Genomic DNA, 26,239 nt, shown 5'->3' with positions numbered 1-26,239 from the left:
ATCTGGCGGAACAGGGAAGATTCCGGAAAACTGGGGTTAGGGTTTTAAGGAGGGGTCTCGAGCTCAACGACGAAGCAAAATTTTAGCGCACGATTTATTTTAGGTAATTTTCGGGATGTTACAGCATGGCACTATGAAAAAACAAGGGTGTTTTCGATCAGATTAGCGTACCAGATGCTGGTTAGTAACCGGGAAAAAAGGACAGATTGGATCGAGCACAATGCGGGCATGTCCGATGTAAGAGCAGATCAGAAAGATTGGAAAGACCTGTGGGGAGTAAAAGTTCCGTTGAAGGTCCGGGTGTTCCTGTGGAGACTTGCCAAGCAGTCTATCCCAACTGGTGATGTAAGACACCATAGGAACATGGCACCAAACAACAGCTGCTCGATTTGTGGCTGCCAAGATTCCTGGAGACATGCGTTGTTGGAGTGCAACATGGCCAAGTGTGTCTGGGCACTACAACGAGAGGAAATTCTGGAGGTTATAAGACGAGCCCAACATGATGATGCACATGGGTGGCTTAATGAAGCAATAGCAGTTCTTTCTCAAGAGGACCTTGTGCGACTGGTAGTGACGATGTGATCGATATGGCACGCAAGGCGGAAAGTAATTCATGAAGACATTTTCCAGAGTCCCCTGTCGACTCACAGCTTCATAGAGCGGTTCATTGCGGACTTGGAGCTAGCTACACCGCAGGTGGAACAGAAGGGACGGGCGCAAACTCAAGGAAGCGCGGCGCCGGCTCCACGCTGGATTCCCCCCCTCCCCCCAAGGAACCATGAAGGTAAATGTAGATGCTGCGCTATCGAAGAACTCAAGTACCGTGACAAATGGCTGCAATCGCGAGGGACGAAGCTGGCCGTTTTCAGGGAGCGTCGGTGGTTGTGATGCAGGGGATCTCTGACCCAGAAACTGCAGAAGTGATGGCATGAAGAGAAGGGCTCGCTGATGGCATGAAGAGAAGGGCTCGCTCTTGCATCTGACCTCATGCTAAGGAAAGTTAGAATTGCAACTGACTGTGAGAATGCAGTGAGGAACATGCGAGGACCTGGGATGGGCTGTCACGGCCATATCATCAGGGAGCTCAAGGAGAGAATGTCAAGCTTCGAGAAGGCAGAGATCGTCCATGAAAGTAGGGCTTCAAATTTTGATGCCCACAGGCTGGCCAGAAGCTCGATGTATAAGTCATTAGGAAGACATGTGTGGCTGTTATCTCCTCCGGATGGAGTTTGTACCAACTACCTTAATATATGAATAAAGCTGGTACCCTAAAAAAACAAAAGAGAGAGAACTGGATTTGGACTGCATTAGATAAAAAAACTCTTTTTGCCTCTCTCGACTCTGGACCGAATTTGTTTTTTTCTTCTTGGACAATGAAACCGTCAGTTTAGACTCTTCAGACTCATGAAACTATTTACATAATCTCCCTGAACGGTTTGAGGCTTTTGACTGAATCTTTGAAATAATATAATAAATTATAAAAAAATCATAAAATAGAAAATCTAATTTTATTGGACTCCACATGAATAGATCTACGAGCGAACATATTATATGGTATACTTTAGTACAATTTTTTACTGTAGCTTTAGATATATATTTTTCACTAATTAATTTATAGCTACAGTTTATGTCGTCCAATTATGGCGATTTTTAAGGTGGGCTAATAATTAAATGATTGGGTGGTACTAAAAAATTTATGATTATTGGATCATGTATGAGTGAGCTGTTCCACCTCAGTCTCAAATCGCTCAGGGAGGTTATGTCAACAGTTTCACACGATTTCATTGTGTCTTGGGTGAAAAAACAGATTTGATCTAAAATTGAGCGAGGCAAAAGAACTTTTCCATATTGCATTTACTCTGTTCGCTGCAACCAGCCAATAGTATTTTTCTCTCACACCAAACCAGCATTGTCACCGGCCACCAGCCAGCCAGCCAGCAGTATTTTTTTTCATAACAAATCAGCACCCGCCACTAGCCAGTAGTATTTTATCTATCTATGAGTATGTTGCGCTGGCAACTAACCAGCGGGCCGCGGCGGATCACTAGATGACGCTGTCATGTCATGTGCCAAAAGCGCGCGCAGCAGGTTAACCAACCAACACCAACAAGCGGTCCGAACACGCCGCCGATCGACCAACCCGGCCGGCGGCCAATCATGGCCGGTCGATCTGTACGCTGGCATAGCACCTCTGTTCCGATCCGCCGTGCGCGTGCGTCGCCGGAGTTGGTAAGTATTTGGTAATGGTACGGCGGCCGGAGTCGCTGCTAATCACAATTAATCAATCCAGCTAGCTCCGACCGAGCCGGCAGTTTGGAAGTGAAAAGCTGGGCGGCCGCGTTAGTTCACCTAATACTATAAACTACTGCCATACCATGTGATCGATGATCCTCGCTAGCTCTGATCAGCTCGCTCACCCGAGACGACGGTCCAATAATAATGGTCGGCGCACAAATAGCAGCAGCACTACACACTTCACTTGGGCTATTTGGGCTGTGTTTAGTTCCGCGAAAAGTTCCCAAAATTTTTCACTGACACACATCACATCGAATTTTACAATACATACATGGAGTATTAAATGTAGTTAAAAATATAACTAATTGCACAGTTTGTTTGTAAATGACGAGACAAATCTTTTGAGACTAATTACTCCATAGTTGAACAATAATTACCAAATAAAATCGAAACGTACTACAACAATTTTTTCGCGAACTTTTCGCGAACTAAACACACCCTTTGACTTAGTGGGCAGTAGTTTCCGGTGATGGCTCCACGTATCATGAACAGAAGCTAGGTATTTGCGTGTGTGCGCTCCACGTATCATGAACAGAAGCTAGGTATTTGCGTGTGTGCGCGTGTGGTGTGTCAGTGTGTGTGCAGGGTCTGCTTCTCCGTTGTCCGTTGTGCTGGCTGCTTCTCCTAATTAATAGTATTTTTTTTTCACCAAACCAACGTCAGCCACCAGTCAATAGTTAGTCAATAATAATTTTTTCTCACAACAAATCAGCATCAGCCACAAGCCGCAACCAACGGAACAGCGTAGCTACCAACAATGGTGGTTGGTTGGTTAATTGCGTGCACGGTACGCTCCATATATAGATTAGAGATTAATATAATAATAAGCTGCTTCTCGACAAGACCAGGCACCCAACGCCGCAGAGTATTAGCAGCGACCAGCGAGTCTCAGACTTACAGTGAGTGTTACAGATCTGCACAACTCCTATCCTCCAATTTTGGCTTTCCACCCCATAAATCTCGTAAACGCAAAAAAATCGTCACATTGAATGTTTCGACACATATATGGAGTACTAAATGAAGTCTATTTATAAAATTTTTTGCATAGATGGGCTGTAATTCGCGAGACGAATCTAATGAGCCTACTTAATCCATGTTTTACAACAGTGGTGCTACAGTACCATCCGCTAATTATTGATTAATCATGGATTAATTAGCATCATTAGATTCGTCTCGTGATTTACAACCCATCTGTGTAAAAAGTTTTGTAAATAGACTTCATTTAGTACTTCAAATTAGCAAGATTCCAACGCAAAAAGTTTTTGCGTTTCATCTAAGCAGACCTTTGTTTCTCAACCACTCTAACCGAGAATCATTGCCCTTTCTTCTGTCCCTAGCTCCTTCACTCCAAAGAAATTAAAAGACCACGTATTCTACTAGTAACCTCAAAATCGTCAGTCTAATCAGAGTGACTCGTAGCACCTCATCAGCTCCCAACAACCTTCTGGGGTAGGGGAAAAAGGTGCCTACTTTGATTACATATACTAGATTCCAACGTCGCCAAGCTCATCAGGCCGCCTTCCGCCGGTGATCTTTTGGCCCGCTTATGAGCATGCCTTCCTGCGAATTAAACTTTATTTGCTTTCAACCAAACCTAAACTGAAGGTAAATAAAAAAAATGGCAGAGACGTTAAACAAACGTATTACACATTGATCTTCTATACTCAGTGGCTAGTCTTTCAATTTAACTCTATTTTTTTAAGAAATAAATTCTCTTTTTTTTCTCGCCGGCGCAGAGTCCTACATCCGCTGCTACAAGGGAGCGGCGATCGGCACGTCCAAGTCCTGAACCAGTGAGCTCCCATCAGCTCGGAAAGCTAGCTCCTACCAGTCTGCTGCACACAGACAGGACACGTCGCTAGTGTGTGTGTGTGCAGTACAGATTCGCTTGGCCTCAATAACTTTCTAGCAGAGAGGTGGCCTGCAGATGGTTAGCTGATCGCATTCAGTCAGAGGACAGGATGGCTTTTCCTCGTCCGTAGGTGACTAGGGGTGTGTTTAGTTACCACAAAATTTCTAAATTTTCCATCACATCTCTTATCACATCGAAATATTAAATATAACAAATAACTCATACATGGAGTACTAAATGTAGTTAAATAAAAAAACCAATTGCATAGTTTTGATGTACATTGCGAGACGAATTTTTTGAACCTAATTAGATCATGGTAGGACAATATTTACCGCAACTTTTTCTCCCAACTTTTCACCCCATCTAAACACAGCCTAGCAGTTCTCGCAAACTGTTGGTACGCCGAGGACAGAGCGATCGACCTTTCCACATCCGGGCCCCGGCGGTCAGGTGGTACCAAGATTCAAATTCATCAATTCATATGCTTCGTGCGCCCCCAACTGATGGCGCAATCACGCAGCATTTACACAAAGCTGCGTGATTTGTACTCCTCTCATCACCTGCATTATATTGTTTGTTCATCATTTGCAGTGCTATCTCATTCATTACTGCAGTTTTCAGTTCAGCTGGGGTTTCATATAAAAAGGTACTACTAGCTTGTTTCTACCAGGAAAAAAAGGGGGTTATTCTTGAGTTTTAAACCGGCCTTATTAGCGAATTGTCATAGAATATATACCACTCTGACACTCTGTTTCCAAAGCAGAGGACACTATTTGACATAGGTCGGCATTGGTTGCACGTTTCAAAGCAGAGTACTCTCTGACACTCTTTAACATATTCTAACCCAAAGAGTTACTACTAATTGCCAATGCCACGTGCTCCTTCCCTTCCAAAAATGATAATACAACTCTCGCTTTTCAAGAATTTAAATTATTTTAAATTTAGTTAAATTTATACAAAATATAACTAACATTTAAGTATCCAAATTAATTTAGTATAAAAATATATTTCATGATTGATCCAATGATACTTATTTTATAATAAAAAGTTTAATACTATTTTATATAATTTAGTTGAAACTAATTGAATCATCAAGAAGCGAGAGCTGCATTATTTTCAGGACGGAGGGAGTATCATCCATCCCTAGATAGAGCGGAGCGGAGCATACGATCGATCAGATCGGATGCCATAGATCTGCCCCCCCCCCCCCCCCCCCCCCCCCAAGGCAATTCAGGTATCTGCGCCATTCAGAATCCCCAGCTGAAGACCCCAATCCCAACTGACCCCCCTTCAAAAAAAGAAAAAAAGAATCCCAACCCGCCCAAAGGAGTCCTGGTGTCTAGGAGTCCTAGTATTATACAACCTGAAAATCCTCGGCCTAATCAAAGCGAGTAACACCCCGTCAACTCCCAACAGCTCGCGCAGATCAGATGAGGCTTTGGTTTGGGAGCTCATCTCTTCCAGTTAAAGGCAGCTTCACTGGCAGGTGGCTCATCACCCCTCAGAGCGAGAGCACAGCGACTTTGTTCATCCGTCCGTGGCAATTTTTCCTCTAGTTGCCGGCCACAGAATTCCGTCCCAATCCTGAACTGATGGTGCCTGAACTGATGGTGCAATCAGCAATCATGCATTTTGTGATTGTACCCACATCACATGCATCGATCGATCGATCGAGTTTTATTGCAACATGCATTGGTTTGGCTTGATTGATGGGCGATCATGGCCACTCGCGCATTTGGAAGAAAGCCTACCTGGACATTTCTGTTCCATAAAAAGTGGGATTACAAGATTAGGTACCTGCCCTGCCCTCAACTTTGGAGGAAAGTGATTAGGAATACGATAATAAGCCATGATATGAATTAAAGGATACAGTCATGCGACCCCTTTTATCGGTTTGGCACCATCACCATGAAAGTGAAACCCTACATAAAGAGGACATCCACAGGACGAATGAAACATTACCTATGGTTGGCCTTGATCACCTAACATGGACCCAAACTCTCTGCCTATGACCAATTAATCTATGTAGATGCATAACCCATACTAGTCACCAATGTGGGTATCCCGTGGAGTTTTAGGGTACCATGCATCTAGGCAAGGTGTGGGGGTTTAGTTTTCTGCCCATCCGATTAAATACCAATCCATCAGCATCAGGCAATGTCTCTACAACCTAGCACAAGTTTATAGCATTGTATCTATCTCTGGTCATTTTAACACATATATACATTTAATGTTGGGAGGACTCCAGTCTCCAACAACATATGGATTTCTTTATGAAACCGAGAGTACTACTACTGTTTGTCAACCACCAGATCAAGGTAAGCTGGCACTCCCTCTGTTTCAAACTATAGGGTGTATAAGAATTCGTAAAGGTTAAACATGACAAAATTTTGACTAGATTCGTGTTTTAAATATCTTTGAATATTATATCATAGGAATAATTGACAATACATATTGTGTCGTAAGAGATTAATCGCCAAAGTGTATTTCAGAAGAGTTTGTCATGTCCTAATACACTTTAGAAAAGAAGAAATTAAAGGAGTATTGATTAGTTAAGCGTTTCGATTTCAAAAGTGGAGTAGATTGCAACTCCAACCCATGCGTATCCCACAGGCCATGTTATATACTATACCTTTACCATACCTATCCAAATATGTACCACTCAATAATCTCCAGAGCATCAAAATTTAAGCACAAGTGAATCCGTCAAAAAAAAAATCTCACAGCATCTGTCCAAATGCATCCACAACCTCCATGGATCCTCCAAGCAGAACTGAAAGCAACCCGGGGGGGGGGGGGGGGGGGGGGGGGGCAGAGCAGCATGTCACCAAACTTATAGCCTCCTCATGCTCAGTGCTTGAGGCCCTGTTTAGTTCCCAAAAATTTTCAAGATTTCCTGTCACATCGAATTTTTAGACACATACATGGAGCATTAAATGTAGTTTAAAAAAATAACCAATTACATAGTTTAGCTGTAAATGATGAGATGAATCTTTTGAGCCTAATTAGTCCAAAATTGGATACTAATTATCAAATAAAAACAAAAATACTACGGTAGCCAAACTCAAATATTTTCACCACTAAACACACCCAGAGGGCTACACACCGCGCAGTAGCTCATTCTTCCTACCAATTCGCCATCCAATCCTCTGCTCATCTTTGCTTCGCCCCTCCTCCACTTCGGCACCATCAGATCTGTCGCCATCATCATCGCCTCACTCACCCAACGCCATCGCAAAAACCAAGGGTGTGTTTAGATCCCACCCCGTAAACGCAAAAAAGCCGTAAACACATTAAAGTGAAAAGGAATCTTACTAATTTAAAGTACTAAATGAAGTTTATTTACAAAACTTTTTGCATGATTGGGCTGTAAATCGCGAGACGCATCTAATGAGCCTACTTAATCCATGATTTTGCAACAGTGATGCTACAGTAACCATCCGCTAATTATTAATTAATCATGGATTAATTAGCATCATTAGATTCGTCTCGCGATTTACAACTCATCTGTGTAAAAAGTTTTGTAAATAGACTTCATTTAGTACTTCAAATTAGAAAGATTCCCACGAAAAAAATTTTGCGTTTACACCTCCCCTGATCTAAACACGGCCCAAATCTTGCAGCTGCCTGCTGCTTATAGCCCTAGCAAGGTGCAGGTGCAGGTAGCTGGATTATTGGTCTCGGTTGGGAGGTGTGGAGCCAGAGAGAGAGGAAGAGGAGGAGGCGGCGTCCGTCCATGTCGAGCTCGAGCCCCATGCACGTCCGCAAGGCGATGCACCTGGCGTCCCTGCGCGCCAGGCTCGCGCAGGGGAAGGGCGGCCTCGCGCTGCGCCTCCTCCTCGCCGCGGCGCTCGCCGGCTTCCTCCTCGTCTTCGCCGCGCGCTCGCTCTCCTCCCCGCCGCCGTCGCCGGCAGCGTCCCGGCGGGAGGAGTGCGGCGGCGACAAGGCGGGGAAGGGGCTGCCGCTGGCGGTGGCGGAGGCGCTGGTGCACTACACGACCTCCAACACGACGCCGCAGCAGACCGCCGACGAGATCGGGGTGTCGCTCCGGGTGCTGCAGCGCCGGGCGCCCTGCAACTTCCTCGTCTTCGGGCTCGGGTTCGACAGCCCCATGTGGGCGGCGCTCAACCACGGCGGCCGGACGGTGTTCCTGGAGGAGGACGCGTCGTGGATCGCCGACGTCCGCTCCAAGCACCCGTCCCTCGAGTCCTACCACGTCGCCTACGACACCGTCCTCACCGACGCCGACGCGCTCCTCGAGCTCCGCCAGCACCCGGCCTGCGTCGCGCAGCCGGACCTCGCCTCCGCCGCCGGGGCCTCCTGCCGCCTCGCCCTGCGCGGCCTGCCGCCCGTGTTCCACGAGCTCGAGTGGGACCTCATCATGGTGGACGCGCCGACGGGGTGGACGCCGCAGTCCCCCGGCCGGATGGGCGCCATCTACACCGCCGGCATGGCGGCGCGCGCGCGGCGGCCCGGCGACGGCCCCACCGACGTGTTCGTGCACGACGTCGACCGCCCCGTCGAGGACGCCTTCTCTAGGGCCTTCCTCTGCGAGGGCTACCTCGCCGAGCAGGTCGGCCGGATCAGGCACTTCGTCATCCCGTCGCACCGGGAGAAGGACGGCACGCCATTCTGCCCTTGAGGCCTGAGCGCTCTATCCACCACTCGCCCTCGATCTACCAGGATCTCGTGCCCTCTCATCAAGGCACTCTGCTTTTCGGCGTTGCCTTTTGCTTTGATGGTTAATCGCTTTGCAACACAGCATGATGAGGATAACACAACACCACCGTACCCATCCGGAATTCCTTCTTCATTCTTTCTGTACTACTGCTGCTGCTACTAGTGTACCTATTACTGCTACAAAAATGTTTCATGATAGTAGAATTTTGGGGGTCACACACTACTCACACCCTTTTGGAACCAGGAGGCAACGGCGCTGGATCTTGTGCATTTTTCCTTAATTTTGTTCTTCTTTTCTTCTCTCTCTGTTTGGATCCGACTGGGTCGGATCAAACGGTGCGGTGCACCTTAGTCACACGCACTATGCAAGATGGTGGCGGATAAGAGCTGAAACTTATGAGATGTAGGCATGGGCAAACTATTGTTGTTGGATGATGATGGATTTTGCCTCAAGATTTAGGCCGTGTTTAGTTCGAGCGCAATTTTTTTTTGCGTTGGAATCTTACTAATTTGAAGTATTAAATGAAGTTTATTTTTAAAATCTTTTGCACAGATGAGTTGTAAATCGCGAGACGAATCTAATGATGCTAATTAATTCATGATTAATCAATAATTAGCGGATAGTATTGTAGCATCACTGTTGCAAATCATGGATTAGTAGTCTCATTAGATTCGTCTCGCGCTTTACAGTCTATCTAAGCAAAAAATTTTGTAAATAGATTTCATTTAGTATTCCGTACATATATCGAAACATTCGATGTGACGGTTTTTTTGTGTTTACGGGATTTACGAGTAAAAATCTAAACAGGGCCTTATTTGAGTATGTGGCATTGCTAGCGGCTAACATGTCATCGGCATGTTTGGTTAGATTGCATGGAATTTTTTTTTCATCTTTGACCACTAAATTAGAGTATCAAATGAAGTCTAATTACAAAACCGCCTCCACAACCCCTCTGTAAATCGCGAGACGAATCTAATGAAGCATTTGACCGCGTGATTAGAGGATGATTACTGTAGCATCACTGTGGCAAATCATCAATTAATTACCGCCATTAGATTCATCTCAAAAAATTACATCCGTCCCTGAAAAAGTTTTGCAAATAGACTTCATTTAGTACTCCATGCGGGCATTTGTCTTTTTTATAATCTTGATTTGACTGATTACCAAACGCGGCCATCCACAGAGAGTGGCTGAGAGTAGGTCAGGGAAAAGACATTCCTGATGGAAGAAGTGTCACACCTAAGATGTGGATGTTTAGAGAGTACTATTATCTTTCTTGGACATAACAATACTACGCGCAAATGGTTACTGTCAACCTGCAAATTGGGACGAACAGTTCAGGGTTTAAAGCTGAACATGGATTGGAGTCAATCATTGGCTGTGTTTGGTTTTTTTCATGGAATTACTGTAGCGTGCTTTGACCGCTAATTTAGAGTATCAAATGAAGTCTAATTACAAAACACCTCCACAACCCCTCTTTAAATCGCGAGACGAATCCAATGAGGTATTTGACCGCGTGATTAGAGGATGGTTACTGTAGTATCACTGTAGCAAATCATCAATTAATTACTGTCATTAGATTCGTCTCGAAAAGTTACACTCATCCCTGAAAAAGTTTTGCAAATAGACTTCATTTAATACTTCATGCGGATATTCGTTTTTTTGTGTAAACTTGATTTGATGGTTTACCAAACACGGCCAGCAGCTGCTACCTGCACGCAGTGCCAATGTGCAATTACTGCTGGGTACCCTGCCTGTGTGACACTGTGTTGTCTCCCACTTCACCGGCGTCTGCCAACTGGGACCAGCACCTTGGAATGTTCCTGCAGTGCATAGCCTTTCGCTGAACTAAATGACATGGCCCGTTGGGCATCTGTGAGCTGGGCTTTGATTTCCATGTTCGGCACCCAAAGCCAGACCCCAGAGGCAAACTAGAAAGTGCTTTAGTACTGCTTTACCAACCACCCCTACAGTAAAGCGAAGCCAAAAATTTGTTCCAGAAAGAAAAAATGTAACGCCAACGGAAAAGCAGTACAGGAGTTTCTCTTTTATTTATAGCAACTCAAGTGAAAATTTGTTTCTTACAGCAAGCATTATATTTTAGTTTTAAGGGAAAAATGGTTGTCTAATGACGATTTCGTTGTTTTTTCACTCGACCATCAGTCTATACCATCTTGCTAGTGTTAGAGGTAAAGTTTTTAAACGTTTACTGTATAAATCTCCGCTGTTTATAACCAGTGAGAAGAAAAGACCTGATTTTATTCTCCCTAATAAACATTTATTGGGCAGACTTTTTTTGAGTGCCTTGGGCAGGGGTAGGACACTCCTTGTCAAAGTGTCACACTTTGGTGTCCATAAAAAAGATAGCACTTTATTAAATAGCAATAATGTGCTGGGATGAATAATGTTAACTTGCATACCTGGATGGAAAATTCAGGGCAGGGAGCCCTTGCTGGCTGGACTGAAGTCATGACACGGTAGGATTCCTGCTGGTACTCCACTGTGAGTGTGACCTGACTCACCTGAGTTTGATGCTTTTGGAGTGTTTCTGCAGTAGTTTCATCGACCTCTCTCTTTTCCCGTTGAAAGACAGTACACATGTCCGGCTGCAGTAGTTTCATCAGCCATGGCGTGCAGTACGACATGGGGCTCCCCTTGTGGCCTTGAGCGATCGATCAGGATTTGCCTTTTGTGCCTGTTGCTTTCCTTTAATTACTAGAGGATAATACTCCACCAGCCATCTGGAACTGGTTCTTGATTCTTCCAGTACGGCTGCCATTACTCTACCAGCAGCTTGGTATGATCCAATTTGAAGGTCACAACCCCATTGGAACAGGGAGCTAGGCGATGTATGGTGAGTTTGCAGGCGCCATCCGGTCCGAGAATGGACGTCGTGGATCAGAAGCAATAGTTCATTTGTTGCTAATTTTGTTTCCAATTTTATTTTATTTGGAGTAAGTATTTGTGGTTTCTGAGAATCTATTATCTTATTATTTGGCCAACAAATGGAGCATCCACGTTCGCTCTCAAGGTCTAGAAATTCCCATGTTAATAGGAGAAAAATAAAAAAATAAAAATTACCCACACTGCTATTACGATAAAAATTAGCCTAAAATACACCTGTGCCTAATTAAAATCACCTACCAATGCCATTATAAAAAATTAAATATAAAATATCATTTAGCTATGTATAAGTTACAAATATATACTATTAATAAAAACTAAAGTTAATAACAATCAATCAAAATAAAATAAGAATAAGAATAATTATCTGCATAATATTATTAAAGCTCAACAAATTAAATTGTTATTATAGGTAGGTCATAGTTGAATTATTTTAATCAATAATAAGACATAATTTACGATAATGAACAGGATGATGTATGGTAAAAAAATTAGTATAACCTTTAAATAAGGATACAACAACATGTAAAATTTTGAATTTTCAATACTAGCCGCGCAAATGCGCAGGCTATACGCCTAGTTGGGTATGAATATGACAGGCATGAGCCATGATGAAAGTGTCACACTCCTACGATTCCCATCTAGGATGTTTCTTTTCTTGCTGCGATAATGTGCTAAGACGAATAATGGAAAATTGCATAGTGGGATGAGATGTTCACCAGGTCAGAAAAAAAAAAGTTGAACATTAGATGGAATGAAGGCAACATTCCAGGTACTACCAACTAATGGAAGCTCAATTACTTGCGCAGCTGCTGTGTTGTCCTCGACTCTTTGGCCAACTGGCCGGTGAGCGTGCCCTGAATTTGATGTCTTTGGAATGTTTCTGCAGTGCATCCATCACTCTATGCTGAACAAAACAACGCAGAATATGCGACAGAGGAAATCACCTTGGGGAGTCGTAGCTAGTTCATTCATGAAAGCAATCCTATGTAGTACGATGTCAGTGGAGAAGAGAACCATGTTTGGCCCCTTTGCAGAGGCAGGTACGGGTAGGAAACGCTTTACTCCTGTACCTACCAATCCGTCAGCAATAACATGTAGGCGTTTTTTTTAATAAAAAAAGTTCAGGGAAAAGTGACAAACAATGTTCAAAAACATGGGCCAAGATAAGTGCAAAATTTCGAACTTATCTCTCTGCAGTTTACTTTTAGAGAGTATGAAAGAGCAGATTTTGCGTGATTGCTGTGAAGTGTATGAATGGCTGCGAGCTGTGTTGGAGTGGGGCACTCCATATCAAAAGCGTCAGCAGACTTAAAATGTCAATTCAAAGACACTTTTTATTGGAGAACGGTAATAGTACGATGAGTACTGTTACCTTTGCATTTGGCAAGAAATTTCATGTCGGATTCAATAGTGGCCGATCTAGTTCCAGCCAGCCAATAGTATTTTTCTCTCACACAGCTCCAGCACCAGCCTCCAGCCACCAGCCAGCCAATAGTATTTTTCTCTCACATCACTCCAGCACCAGCCACCAGCACCAGCACAGCGAACAGAGTGTCTGTAGAGCCCGGGCTGATATCGCAACAACTCCGACCAACAGAAGTCTAACACCATCCGCAAGCCCACCCTACGATAATGTAAGGAATAGTCTGCACTCCACAACATGCTTTGTACCTTTGTCCTTAACTTTGCTCATGCTATTTTTTGCCCAAGTGCATGTGGACTTCCGCTGGCGGAGCCTGGCCTGGTGCCTAGGTTTGCGGGGCCCTAGATCCGCCCATGGATCCAACAATATATGCTGGACTGGACTGAGGCTGTCCGCAGCGGGGCACTACATCCCGCTCTGTACCGGGATGCAGTACCCTTTAGCGAAAAAAAGTCCCGTAGCGGTGTTCTCTAACTCACTTTGTATGGTTGCGGACAAGGCGAGGCTCTCCAAATGAAGAGAAGGTAGCGGTCTTCCGCAACGAATTGACGTGGCGCGGGGCCCGCTCACCTCGCGCCAACCCAACCGCGCCGAGCTCGGCGTCGGAGGAGCCGCCGGCGGGGCGGAGCTGCACGCACCTGCACCCTGGCCCCACGACCGACCGGCGGGGCGGAGCTGCACGCACCTGCACCCTGGCCCAACGACCAACCGGCGAGCGGGGATGGAGCAGAGGGGGCGTCGCGGCCCCACGGCTCGCCGGCGCCGAATCTAGCTCCGGCTCGAGGGAGTGAACGGGAAAGGAGCGGATCCGCGCCGCCATGGGAGAGGGAGGAAGGAGGGAAGAGGAGGGGGATGGCGCCGCCGTCGAGCAGAGGAACTGGAGGGGGGATGGCGGCGGCGATGGTGCACCATCTCGAGCTCCTCGCCCGCACCGCACGCGGAGCCGCGTCGCCGACGGGAGTGAGGCTGAGGCGGCGGCGAAGCGGGCCTGCGCCCACGCGGGATTCGCAGCCGCGGCCTCCTCTGCCGCGTGGCCGAGGCGGGCCTGCGCCCCTACGAGGCGGCAGCCGCGGCCTCCTCCGTTGCGTGGCCGAGGCGGCCCTGCGCCCCCGCGGGGCTCGCAGCCGCGGCCTCGCCGCGCCGGGAGGAGAGGGGAGGGGCTCGGCGCCCGCCTCGCCGCGCGAAGAGGGGAGGAGGATGACCGCCGGGGAGGGATGGCTGCCGGGGAGGCCCTGCACTCCGGGGAGAGGATGGCCGCCGGGGAGGCCCTGCGCGCCGCGGCCCCTGCGCGCGAGCCGACCGCGCGGATCCGGCGGGGGCCGCCGCCGCCTCCGCCTCCGAACCCCGCCGCGCGCGAGCCACCCACCGCCGGACGCCGATGTTGGAGGGCCGCCGTCCGCAACCATGGAGCCCCGCGCGCGCCTTGGTCCCGCTCGGCGAGGGATGAGGGAGGAGGGCCGCCGAGCGCTTGATCCGCCACTGCCAAGGACCCCCGCGCCGGCGAGGGGGCTGGCCGGAGGGAGGGAGGAGGGCGCGGCCAGCGGGCTTGGGGAGGCAGCCGCGGCGGGGCTTGGGAGGAAGCCGCCGGTGGGAGAAGAGAGGGGGAGGGGAGCGGCATGGCAGGGGAGAGAGAGATGGGAGGAGAAAGACAGAGCGGAGGCGACGGGTGGGTGGGGATAAAAAACATGATAGTGTATGACATATGGACCCCACGTGCTGGTAGTTGGGATAGAGAGTGAGATAGAGTATGGATGGGTGCGGAAGAACTAGATATAGAGAAAAGAGTATCGCTGATCAGGATGGAATATTTCATTTAGAGAGTGAATTTGGAGTATGACAAGTGCGGATAGCCTGAAGCCAGGGTTTACAGTTTTTGTACTACATTGCTGTGTACGGTATCAGACTAGGTCCTTCCTCGGCTTGATTCCAATCCGCTATCGCCGCCACATCCCCCTTCCCCGGCGCGCCGCTAAATCCACCGCAAATGTCCGACGTCGGCGACAGCACGCCGGCCACTCAAGCCTCCATGGAAGCCATGTTCGACAAGCTGGTGAAGATGGTGGGCGATCTTGGCAAACGCATGGACGGTGAAATCTCTTCCGTTCGCCAAGAAGCCAGCCTCATCTCCGCTTCCGTCAAGAACGTCCAGACACAGATCCTGGACAAGCAAGGCCGCTTCGACACTCACGACGCCTCGTCGTCCGGCCCCCCGTCGGTGCCCGGCCACAAACTGCGTTTCCCCAAGTACGACGGCAGCGACGATCCCATCACGTGGTTGCACAAGGGGGAGCAGTTCTTCCGCGCCTACGGCACACCGGAGCATCTCAAAGTTCCGACGGCGTCTTTCTACCTTGACGGCGCCGCGGCCCAGTGGTACTACCGCCTCGAGAAGAATCAGGGCGTCCCATCTTGGACGAATTTCGTAGATGGCATCAACCGGCGCTTCGGACTACCGCTCCGCAGCAACCCGCTGGGCGAACTCACCCAACTCCGCCGCACGTCCACCGTCGACGACTACCAGGAGCAGTTCCTCGTGCTCCTGGCGCACTGCGCGGACGTCACGGAGCCGCAGCAGATCGCAATCTTTACGGCGGGTCTACAACAGCCCCTCAGCACCGACGTCGAGTTGCAGAAGCCCGCGACGTTGGAGGACGCCATGGCGCTCGCCCGCGCGTTTGAACGTCGCCAACAGGTGTCTACGGAGCTGGCCGCCACGGGATCGCGCGCACCGTCTCGTGCGTCTCAGCGCCCCCTAGCCGCTTCGTCTCGCTCGACGTCGACCCCAAGCGCCACGATGGCCAGCTCGGCGACCGCTCCACCCAAGGCGCCTTCGCCGACGGACGGCCGTTTTAAGCGCCTGTCACCAGACGAGATGGCCCAGAGACGTCTCGAAGGGCTGTGCTTCAACTGCCCTGAGAAATTCTCCAGGGACCATGCCAAAGTTTGCTCCGGCAAAGGCATCTACTACCTGGAGCTCGGTGACGATGACGCTTCCGACGACGGCACAACGGAGGACGACATCACCATCTCGGTGAATGCGGTCACCGGCATCCGCACGTCCTCCACACTCCAGCTCCGCGCGACGATCGGGGGCAACGTCATGATCGCGCTGATCGACTCCGGTTCTACTCACTCCTTTATCTCCGACACATCGGCGCACCGTGTTGGCCTCAAACCGGTACCACGACCGGGTCTTTCGGTGGCAGTCGCAAATGGCGACAGAGTTTCCACAACCGGGGTCTGTCAAGGAGCGCACATGGACATCGCCGGCGAACCCTTCTCCATCGACCTCTACACAATTCCGTTGGTGGGCTACGATCTGATACTCGGGTGTGACTGGCTGCGCACCCTGGGACCGGTGGTCTGGGACCTTGACAAGCTATCCATGACCTTCTGGCGCCATGATCACAAGGTGCAGTGGACTGGGGTCACTGCCGTGCCATCCCCGCGGCTGACGGCGACTCAGGGCACCAATCCTCTACAGGCCCTGCTCGCCGAGTTCGACGACCTGTTCACGACTCCGGTGGGACTGCCACCCCCACGGCCCCTGGACCATCGGATACATCTACTGCCAAACACGCCGCCGATCGCAGTGCGTCCGTACCGGTATGCTCAACTCCTCAAGGACGAAATTGAGGCCCAGTGCCAGGCGATGTTGGAACAAGGCATCATAAGGGCAAGTACATCGGCATTCTCGTCGCCGGTTCTGCTGGTCCGCAAGCGCGACGGCTCTTGGCGCTTCTGCGTAGACTACAGGGCTCTCAACAGCAAGACCGTCAGGGACAAGTTTCCCATACCTGTCGTGGAGGAGCTCTTGGACGAACTCAAGGACGCCGTCTTCTTCACCAAGCTCGACCTCCGCAGCGGATATCATCAAGTCCGTATGCATCCTGATGATGTGGCCAAGACGGCGTTCCGCACACACCACGGCCATTTTGAGTTTTTGGTGATGCCATTCGGCCTCACAAACGCTCCTTCCACGTTCCAAGCTCTCATGAACGAGGTCCTTCGTCCGTTCCTGCGTCGGTGCGTACTTGTCTTCTTCGATGACATTCTTATTTTCAGCCGCACCAAGACGGAACACCTGCAGCACGTGCGCGCGGTCCTCAGCACCTTGCGCCACCATGGGCTGGTGTTGAAACGCTCCAAGTGCTCCTTTGGGGAACGCCGGATTCACTACCTGGGCCACGTCATCGAGAACGGTGTGGTGTCCATGGACGTCGACAAGATCAAGGCGGTGCAGGACTGGCCCCTACCGCGTTCCCTCAAGGCACTTCGTGGCTTCTTGGGCCTCACGGGATACTATCGGCGCTTCATCCACAACTACGGCGTCATCGCCGCCCCACTGACGGCTCTCCTCAAGCGGGACGCGTTCTGGTGGGGCGACGCGGCAACGGCGGCGTTCCACGACCTCAAGCGTGCATTGACGTCGGCCCCAGTGCTCAAGCTGCCTGACTCCGCCGAGATGTTCGTCGTCGACTGCGACGCGTCCGGATCGGGCTTTGGCGCCGTGCTGCACCAGGGTCAAGGCCCGATCGCCTTCTTCAGTCGGACGGTCGCACCACAGCACGCCAAGCTCGCAGCCTACGAACGCGAGCTTATTGGCCTCGTGCAGGCCGTGCGACACTGGCGGCCATATCTGTGGACGACGGAGTTCCTTGTGCGCACGGATCATTGCAGTCTCAAACATCTCCTGGACCAGCGTCTCTCCACCATCCCCCAACATACCTGGGTAAGCAAACTATTTGGCTATAGTTTTCAGGTGGAGTACAAGCCCGGCAAGCAGAACGCGGCCGCTGACGCGCTCTCGCGGCGTGATGAACATGAACCAAGCGCGAGGGTTCTGGCCCAGTCTCTCTCCCGGCCGGAATTTCCTCTCTTCGATGCGTTTCGACGGGAGGCAGCGTCACTTCCCGAGCTCGTCACGAAACGCCAAGAAATCCTTGACGGCACCGCGGGCGCAGGATGGACCGAGGCTGACGGCTTCATTCTGCATCACGGGCGCATCTACGTTCCGGCGTCGTCAGCGCTCTGGCCCCAGCTGCTCGACCACGCCCACGGAACAGGACACGAGGGCCTCCAGAAGACGCTCGCCCGGCTGCGCGCGTCGTTCTTCTGTCCGCAGGCGACCAAGCTCACACGCGACTACATCCGCGGCTGCCTGGTGTGCCAACGGAACAAAACGGAGCATCTCCACCCGGCCGGCCTTCTTCAACCCCTCGACGTTCCGTCATCGGTGTGGAGCGACATCGCCATGGACTTCGTTGAGGGCTTCCCCAAGATCGGCGGCAAGTCGGTCGTACTCACGGTGGTGGACCGCTTCTCCAAGATGGCTCACTTCGTGCCATTGGGTCACCCGTACACGGCGCTATCGGTCGCTCAAGCCTTCTTCGACAACATTGTGCGCCTCCACGGTTTTCCTTGCTCCATTGTCAGTGACAGGGATCCGGTCTTCACCAGCACTTTGTGGACGGAGCTCTTCTCTCTCGCCGGGGTGAAGCTTCGCCTCAGCTCGGCGTTCCGGCCACAGACGGATGGGCAGTCGGAGGTGGCTAACCGGGTGCTGGGCGTGTACCTGCGATGTCTAGCGGGCGACCGCCCGCGCAGCTGGCTCCGCTGGTTACCATGGGCGGAATACTGCTTCAACACGTCGTACCAGATGGCGCTTCGGGCAACGCCGTTCGAGGTCGTCTATGGACGGCCACCGCCTACCTTGGTGCAGTACGACCCTGGGATGGCGCGTGTTGTCGCGGTGGACAAGCAACTTCAGCACCGCGACACGTTCCTGGCGGAGATCAGGGACCGTCTCCTTCAAGCACAGGATTACATGAAGACGTCCCACGACAAGCTCCACAGGGACCTAGCGTTCCAAGTGAACGACTGGGTGTGGCTTTGTCTTCACCAGCGCACGGCGACGGGCATCACTGACGGTACCAAGTCGAAGCTCTCGCCACGTTTCTATGGGCCGTTTCAGGTGATCGAGAAGATCGGTTCTGTTGCCTATCGGTTGCGGCTACCGGCTAAGGCTCGTATTCACGATGTTTTCCATGTCGTCTACCTCAAGAAGCATCAGGGAGAGCCTCCGACGATCATGGGATCTTTGCCGCCTATTGCTAATGGGCGCGCGGTGCCTGTTCCAGCTAAGGTCCTGCGTGCCATGCCAAGCAGGAACTCGTGGGATCTTCTCGTTCAGTGGGAGGGGCGCAGCTCAGCAGAAGCGACTTGGGAGCCCCTCCAGGAGTTCAAAGATCGGTACTCTGATTTCAAGCTCGAGGACGAGCTTTTTGGTCAGGGGGGGGAAGTGTTGTGGACACAATCTTTGGAAAGAAGTACCAGCGCAGGGGCAAGCAGCCGGCGTCCACAACAAACTAGGCGTCTTTATTTGGTAATTTCGGATTGTTAGGCTTATTCATAGGAAGGGTTTGTTAGGATACAGGCTATTTAGCCTAGTCATTGGCGTGCGTTGTGGGCAAGCAGAAGGATAACCTTGAGATGCTCAGAGCCTCCTGCGTGAGGGCGAGCCAGGGGAGATCCGATCTGCTAAACTTGTTATCTCATTCGATTAATAATAGAGCAGTCCACATCAGGCTAGCTGATGGTCAATCTGTCTCACCTGACTTGACCTGTGCAAATCTGATCCTCATCATAGTGCCACCGACTATGTTGACTATAGATGAATTGTGTTCACCTTGCATAATTTGGTAAAATAATATTTTTTTGATAAACAATTTGATAAAATATAAATCAGGTCTGCTAAACATGGGTCGGACGGAAGAAGGCTACCATTAAAAACACAAAGTAGCCCGGCTAAAGTTTTTTCTCCAGTAAAGCCCAATCACGTGGCCCAACACTCCAAAAGGCTCCCTTGTAGCTCAGCCTGCAAAGGGGCCGGAGCGGAGCGCTCCTCATGCTGACCCGCTGCCCCGTTTACTCAACTACAGGGTCGAGAGTCGACCCGCCCCTCCTTTCACTTAGCCATACATTATCCCAGGAGCACCACGGGTTGAACCTCCCAGATGTCCAGTCCGTTTGGCGCATTTGCCTTTTCTCAATTTCAAACTCAGCTTGGTGCATCACCATGTCTACTTTCAAGCAAATACGTACTCATTGTTCAAATAGGTATAACATGAAAAACAAATAAACTTATTAAGGTACCCACATATCTGACTTTGTATTCTAATTTATGTGTGAACTGAAAACACTACTTGAGTAGCATGAATATATAACATTAACATTTACAGAACAATGTTTGACTCCAAACTAACACATCGACATAATAAATAATTCTACAAAATATTTTTGGACTCGTAGGTAGAAAACGCCAAAAGCATTGAGATCCCAATTTGAGTTTGCTTCTTTAGTATTACTTGCTTCTTGCTCCACTTTGCCGATTGCTCCAGGTTTCCTAGTTGCTGATAGTTCACTCTGGAATCTTATTGATCTTAATGGAACTGTACCTCTATTCTACAGAACATAGTTCAAGTCAGCTTTGCGCAATTCATAAACTCACAAATGTCATCAGATAAATACATTGGCTGATTAATTACAAAAAATATATTGGCTGGCCATGGCAACATGATTCAAAGAAGTCATGCACAGATCAATCTTCATGGAAAGCAGTACCTACTCTGCACCATACCTTGTTCAATAATACCGTCAAAGTTTTGTGTACAGCATGATGTCACACGAATATCATCCAAGCAATTTAGCAATAAAGCATGGTTAGTTGCATGGCTTTTTTCTTAATCAAGCATAACTTCTATTATATAGGACAGTTGGGGACCTATTGGGTACAATTTGCAATAAGGAAAACCAAAGTTACCAGGAACTCCAGTTATGTGTCCCGAGCTCAAGTGCTAAGCGGTCGGACCCCTTCTTCTAATCCACAACTCTAGTTATGTTATATTAGCCGGTTTCAGCAACAAAAAGAAATTCTGAAACTCTGCCATCAACAGCCATCCCCAACAGAAGCATAACCAAAATACAATTACAGGTTGCCTTTATTTTGATCTACAGAACATATCCTAACTGTAATTTTCCAGTGCCTTTATTGAAAGTAATTTTCCTTGGGCCCATATCAAGTCCTACATCTACCTTTACTAGACATCCCAGATAAACAAAAACATCAGCTTAATTTTCTTTTACCAGAAGCCCAAACCAGTAGCTATAGATTTTGCTATGAAACAGATATGCGGAACTGCTGGTTTCTTACAGGTAATCTTAATGCACAGGAGACAGAAAATAATAGAAGTATCAATTAGACAACTGATTCCAGGTAAAACAAGCATGATCAGCACAAAGCACAAACCAGTAGCTGATTCTGCGTATTCAGAAGTTTGAACATATTAGGAGGTTGCTGATGACTTTTTCTTTACACCAAACTGTTTGTAATGTCAAATGGGCACACTTTGGATAATCAACTTTTTGAAAATTAATTTATCCAAAGCTACATCTTGAACCAACTATTTAATAAGCTATATGCCCGTAACTAATCCTTCTTTTGTAGCATCAAGTTATCATGTGTTTTCTTTTTTGTGAAACATAAACACCCATCCACCTACTTCAAGATACAACTAAAAGCATTCCAGCACCCAAAATCCAGGCATTTAGTTGTTCATTAGTGCATCAAAACCTACTCTGTAACACCCAGATGAAGCATGACTCTTTTCAAAGAGGCAACAAAATTAACTTATAAAGTTCTGATTCAGACTACCAATTTTCAACGCGTAATCAGCATTCCATAAAACACAAGGCGCTAGGTAGCAGCAGCGTGCCATCCTGGGTACCGCCTAGGCAACCGACTGTGAGACCTTATGCTAGTACATTTGTGTGACTTATATATGGCTCCATCTGTAATCCCGTCCATTAATCAGGTATTACAGCTTGAAGTTCTTCTACGCCCAATCTTATAGCAAACAAAAACTAAGCAGAAAATCTGCATATGTACGAAGCTTGGAGGAAGAAGGACGCAGTTGGCTACCTGGCCAAGTTAATCCATACAAAGAGAAAAAGAAAAGTGTGGGACACTTTGGGGGGGGGGGGGGGGGTTGTTCCGGTAATGCTTGGGGGAAGGCTGACGTTGGGGTGTGCTCGTGAGGTGGAGATTAGGAAGACAAAATCCCCCAAAATGTTGCTCCCCGCGGATGGATTGAAACCTTAACAGAAGTAGCCACAAACCAAATCGAAACAACTGGCAAAAAAAGAAATTGCAAAGAGGAACATAATTTCTCACCAAAGATCAGCATAAGGAGGGAGAGGGGTGTGATCCAGGCCTCGATGGTCCTCGTCGTGGTGGCGAAGTGAGATATTTGGGGGTGAATGGGATGAAGGCAGGACCAACTCGTCCGAGGTCGACCTCCTTCGCTGCTCCACCTGCGCCACCAGCGGGAGCTCCGCGGACTCCTCCCTGACCGCCATCTTTCCGACCACTAGAAGGGGCGCCGCTGCCAGGCCCTCCTCACCGACTCCGCCGCCGCTGCCGCTGCGCGGTGATAGCGCCGCGGCCGAGGAGATCCGACCCTAGGGGCACCACGGATCGATAGGTTCGTGATCCTTTTGACCCTTTTCCTTTTAGGATCGACCCGGTTTGATCCATGTGCCAAATTGAGGAGCGGGTCGACTTCACTAAAGGGTCGACCCGAACCCCTTGCAGGGCGACTTGTAGCAATCGTGGCCCCATCTTCTCCACCGCCGGTGTTCGCCATGGCTTCCTCGGCCGTAGCTGCTCGCCGCCTCCTACTCCTCCGCCACCACCGCCACCTTCTACCCAGACGCTACATCTCTTCCTCGTCCGCAGCCGATAGCCTCGGCGACGGCGGCGGCGGCCGCCTCAAGATCTTCGACCGCGACCTGAAGCGCCGGCACCGAGACCGCGCGGCGTGGGCGATGCGGGAGACCGACGGGTTCGTGGATGCCGTCGCCGAGAACCTCCTAGATCGCCTTGAGGACTGCAGGAAGGCGTTCCCCTCCGCGCTCTGCCTCGGGGGTTCTGCCGGTGCCGTCCGCCGCTTGCTCCGCGGCCGCGGTGAGCCACCCATCACCCCTCTGCTCTTACTGTGTACTAATGGGGGTACTACTCCGCCGAGATCCTATCAATTTAACCCGGAAATGAACTGAATTTTTGAGTGTCAGGTGGAATTGAGGAGCTGATCATGATGGACATGTCGCCCGACATGGTGAAGAAGTGGCGAGAATCAGAGAATGCTACCGACGACGGACCAGAGACGCACTTTGTTGTCGGTGATGAGGAGTTCCTTCCAATCAAAGAGAGGTGAGGGTCAATGTCAGATATGGTTACCTTCTATTTCTTGGTTGCTTTCATGTAGGTGTTGTATCGGGAGTAAACTGTACATAACCCACAGTAACTTTGCTGAGATTTCAATGTACATCCTGTACTCGTGGGGTCTGGCAATTGGCTGCCAATTCTACACTGGTCATTTTCCGCTGTAGTTTTTGTTGATCCAGCAACTTTTCTCTATCGTAGAATTGAATATGAAAAATCATATGTGTGTTTCCAATTCTCTTGCATGAAAAAATTACTATTTCATTCGTTAGTTCAGTTTCCAACTCCTCTCCTCCTACCTTGCTTACAGATTAAAGCAATATGATTTCATCATTCTTGTGTGATTTCTTATACTCATGCTTGAGTGAGTCTGTTGCAGTGTCAAAAATATAAGCAACAGTACACAGGTTGATCTTGCTGCATTTACTCATTATGTGGTTCATGGTTTCTGAAGCTCACAGGATTTGATAATGACCTGTCTTGGGCTTCACTGGACAAATGATCTTCCTGGAGCAATGATACAGGTAAATTTCTTAATCTGAACCCGTTTGTATTGCTGTGCTTGGCTTTGAACAGTCAGTTGATTACTAGAAATACCTTAACTATTGTTAACTTGCATTGTTACCTTTTGGCTGCAGTGTAGGCTGGCATTGAAACCTGATGGCCTTTTTCTCGCTGCAATTCTTGGTGGAGAAACACTGAAGTGATGACCTGTCAAATTGTAGAGAAAATTTAAAATTCTATTTTCTCTCACTTTTTAGTTTCTGTCTGACTTGTCTTTCACCGGTTTCCGATACTAGGGAGCTTCGAATTGCATGCACCATTGCACAAATGGAACGAGAGGGGGGCATCAGTCCTCGAATGTCACCTTTAGCACAAGTATGGCTTATTTATGCAATTATGTTCCAAAATTTCACTTAGGGATATTTCTTTATGAAATTTTGCTTAATGGACATTTTTGGTGATTCCTTTGCATATTTGTTATAAAACTAAATAGTAAAATTCTACTGATGCTTTTTCTTATGATTTAGACCATACAACCATGTATACTAGTTATTGTTTTATTAAAGTATACTAGTAGTTAGATTGAATGTTACATGCACACATCTACTCTATCTTGGCCTTTATGTGTCTATTTTCCTTGACTGCGGCTTTATGTTGCACCTTTCAAGGTCCGTGATGCAGGAAACCTTTTGACAAGGGCAGGCTTCACCCTTCCAGGAGTTGATGTCGATCAGTATACTGTTAAATACAACAATGGTTTGTACAAAAAGGAAACTTAAATTTACGATGATTACTGTTTCATCTCTCTTTTCATTACAATATTACGTGATGGTAGACAAAACGTGTATTTGAACTTTTGTTCTTGATTTCTATGTGGTTACTGTTACACCCATCAAATAGCAGCATTCCTTCTATATCAGTCCTGGATCTGCATAGTCTGCAGAATAATATACTATAAAAGTTCATTCTATTTCTATATCAAAGAAATATGCTGATTTTGACTATGGAGACTTACAGGTTACTTACATGTGATTTGGTTTTGCTGTTTTTGTCAACTAGCTTTGGAACTTGTTGAACATCTTAGAGCAATGGGGGAAACAAATGCTCTGTTTCAAAGAAATCCTGTGAGTATCTAACATACCATACTTGCTTCTTGAAAAATGGCTACATACCCTAGTAACTGAACTTGAATTGGTTTTGCGTTATCAGGTGTTAAAAAGGGATACAGCCTTGGCGACTGCAGCAATTTACCAGTCAATGTTTGGGTTAGAGGACGGATCTATTCCAGCAACCTTTCAAGTTCTGTGTTTTTCTTGTTGGAATAAAGCAAAGCAAAGTTTACCTTTATTTGAACCTTATGTTTCAGCAACATCCTTTTTTCTCAGCAAAGCTGAACTAGTCTGGGCTAGAAATAATTAATTCCCATATTGAAAATGATACGCAAACTGGGCCTCTGATTACCCTTGTTTGTACAGGTAATTTACATGACTGGCTGGAGGGAGCATCCATCACAGCAAAAGGCTAAGAGAAGGGGTTCCGCGACCATATCATTTAGTGACATACAAAAAGAATTTGCTCCTAGTGAGAACTGAGCCTTGCTGCTTCAAAATGGCAGGTGAATGCTGGCATCAAGTTCATTTGTGTTATTTTCGCTTTCTTTTGCAACTATGCTAACTCTTAGTTTTCTGTCACCAGTGTTCCTACCCCCCTTGATCTAAAAAAGAAAAACAATACATGGGGAAAGAAAAGAACTCTTCCAACAGCTGTACCCCGAAGCTTCATATTTCGGAGGGATCACATTTGCAGAAAGCAAGTGCGCTTCTGTTGCTTGTATCAATTTTCTGTGGGAAATCATTTAATCTGTATCAACCATGATCCTGCAGCGAATAGTAGTGCATGGGAACCAATGTTGCCTGTTGTATGTAGTTTCATACTGAGGTTGAGGAAACCCAGAACATGTGAAATGTTACGAGACACTACCACTGTTATTGTCGTGACTTAAACAGTTTGCCTGCGGCGTCCAACAATTACGAGACACTGCCACTTATTGTGGTATCTGTGAGTACAAAGAACAAACTCGGAACTTTATTTACTCCCTTAACAAACGTGTTCAGTTTTTTGCTGGTGATATGGCTTAGCAATCCTTTTACATAAACTACCGCAAAGCCTCAGAATTCAGACATTCAGTTTTTTTTTTGGGTGGTATGGGCAATCCTTTTACATAAACTACCACAAAAGCCTCAGAAATCAGACGCCAAAAATACTCTATCGTGCATATGTAGCGGTGGTATTTTT

At 48.2% G+C, this 26,239-nt stretch overlaps 2 protein-coding genes and 1 long non-coding RNA gene across 3 annotated transcripts; 2 read left to right on the top strand and 1 right to left on the bottom strand.

Annotated features, from left to right (window-relative positions):
- Window positions 1–7,762: 7,762 nt before the first annotated feature.
- LOC120696940 (glucuronoxylan 4-O-methyltransferase 1-like) lies at window positions 7,763–9,280 on the top strand. The gene has a single exon (XM_039980010.1). It carries the CDS (start codon window positions 7,884–7,886, stop codon window positions 8,787–8,789), a length of 906 nt encoding a protein of 301 aa, XP_039835944.1. The 5' UTR covers window positions 7,763–7,883; the 3' UTR covers window positions 8,790–9,280.
- An 11,000-nt stretch (window positions 9,281–20,280) lies between these two features.
- LOC120696939 lies at window positions 20,281–22,717 on the bottom strand. The gene is made up of 2 exons (XR_005684325.1): window positions 22,391–22,717; window positions 20,281–20,622 (listed from the first exon to the last, which is right to left on the bottom strand). It is a non-coding gene; the product is annotated as an uncharacterized LOC120696939 (long non-coding RNA).
- A 47-nt stretch (window positions 22,718–22,764) lies between these two features.
- LOC120696938 (putative methyltransferase At1g22800, mitochondrial) lies at window positions 22,765–26,032 on the top strand. The gene is made up of 10 exons (XM_039980009.1): window positions 22,765–23,182; window positions 23,290–23,428; window positions 23,895–23,964; window positions 24,079–24,143; window positions 24,241–24,319; window positions 24,613–24,700; window positions 25,004–25,068; window positions 25,154–25,243; window positions 25,420–25,559; window positions 25,640–26,032. The coding sequence occupies exons 1-9, from the start codon at window positions 22,861–22,863 to the stop codon at window positions 25,534–25,536; spliced, it is 1,035 nt and encodes a 344-aa protein (XP_039835943.1). The 5' UTR covers window positions 22,765–22,860; the 3' UTR covers window positions 25,537–25,559; window positions 25,640–26,032.
- The last annotated feature ends 207 nt before the right edge of the window (window positions 26,033–26,239 follow it).

Source organism: Panicum virgatum, chromosome 3K, assembly GCF_016808335.1.
Source record: "Panicum virgatum strain AP13 chromosome 3K, P.virgatum_v5, whole genome shotgun sequence".
Classification (NCBI taxonomy): domain Eukaryota; kingdom Viridiplantae; phylum Streptophyta; class Magnoliopsida; order Poales; family Poaceae; genus Panicum; species Panicum virgatum.
The sequence above is the reverse complement of the archived record's forward strand: the minus strand, read 5'-3'. Positions and strand labels throughout refer to the sequence as shown.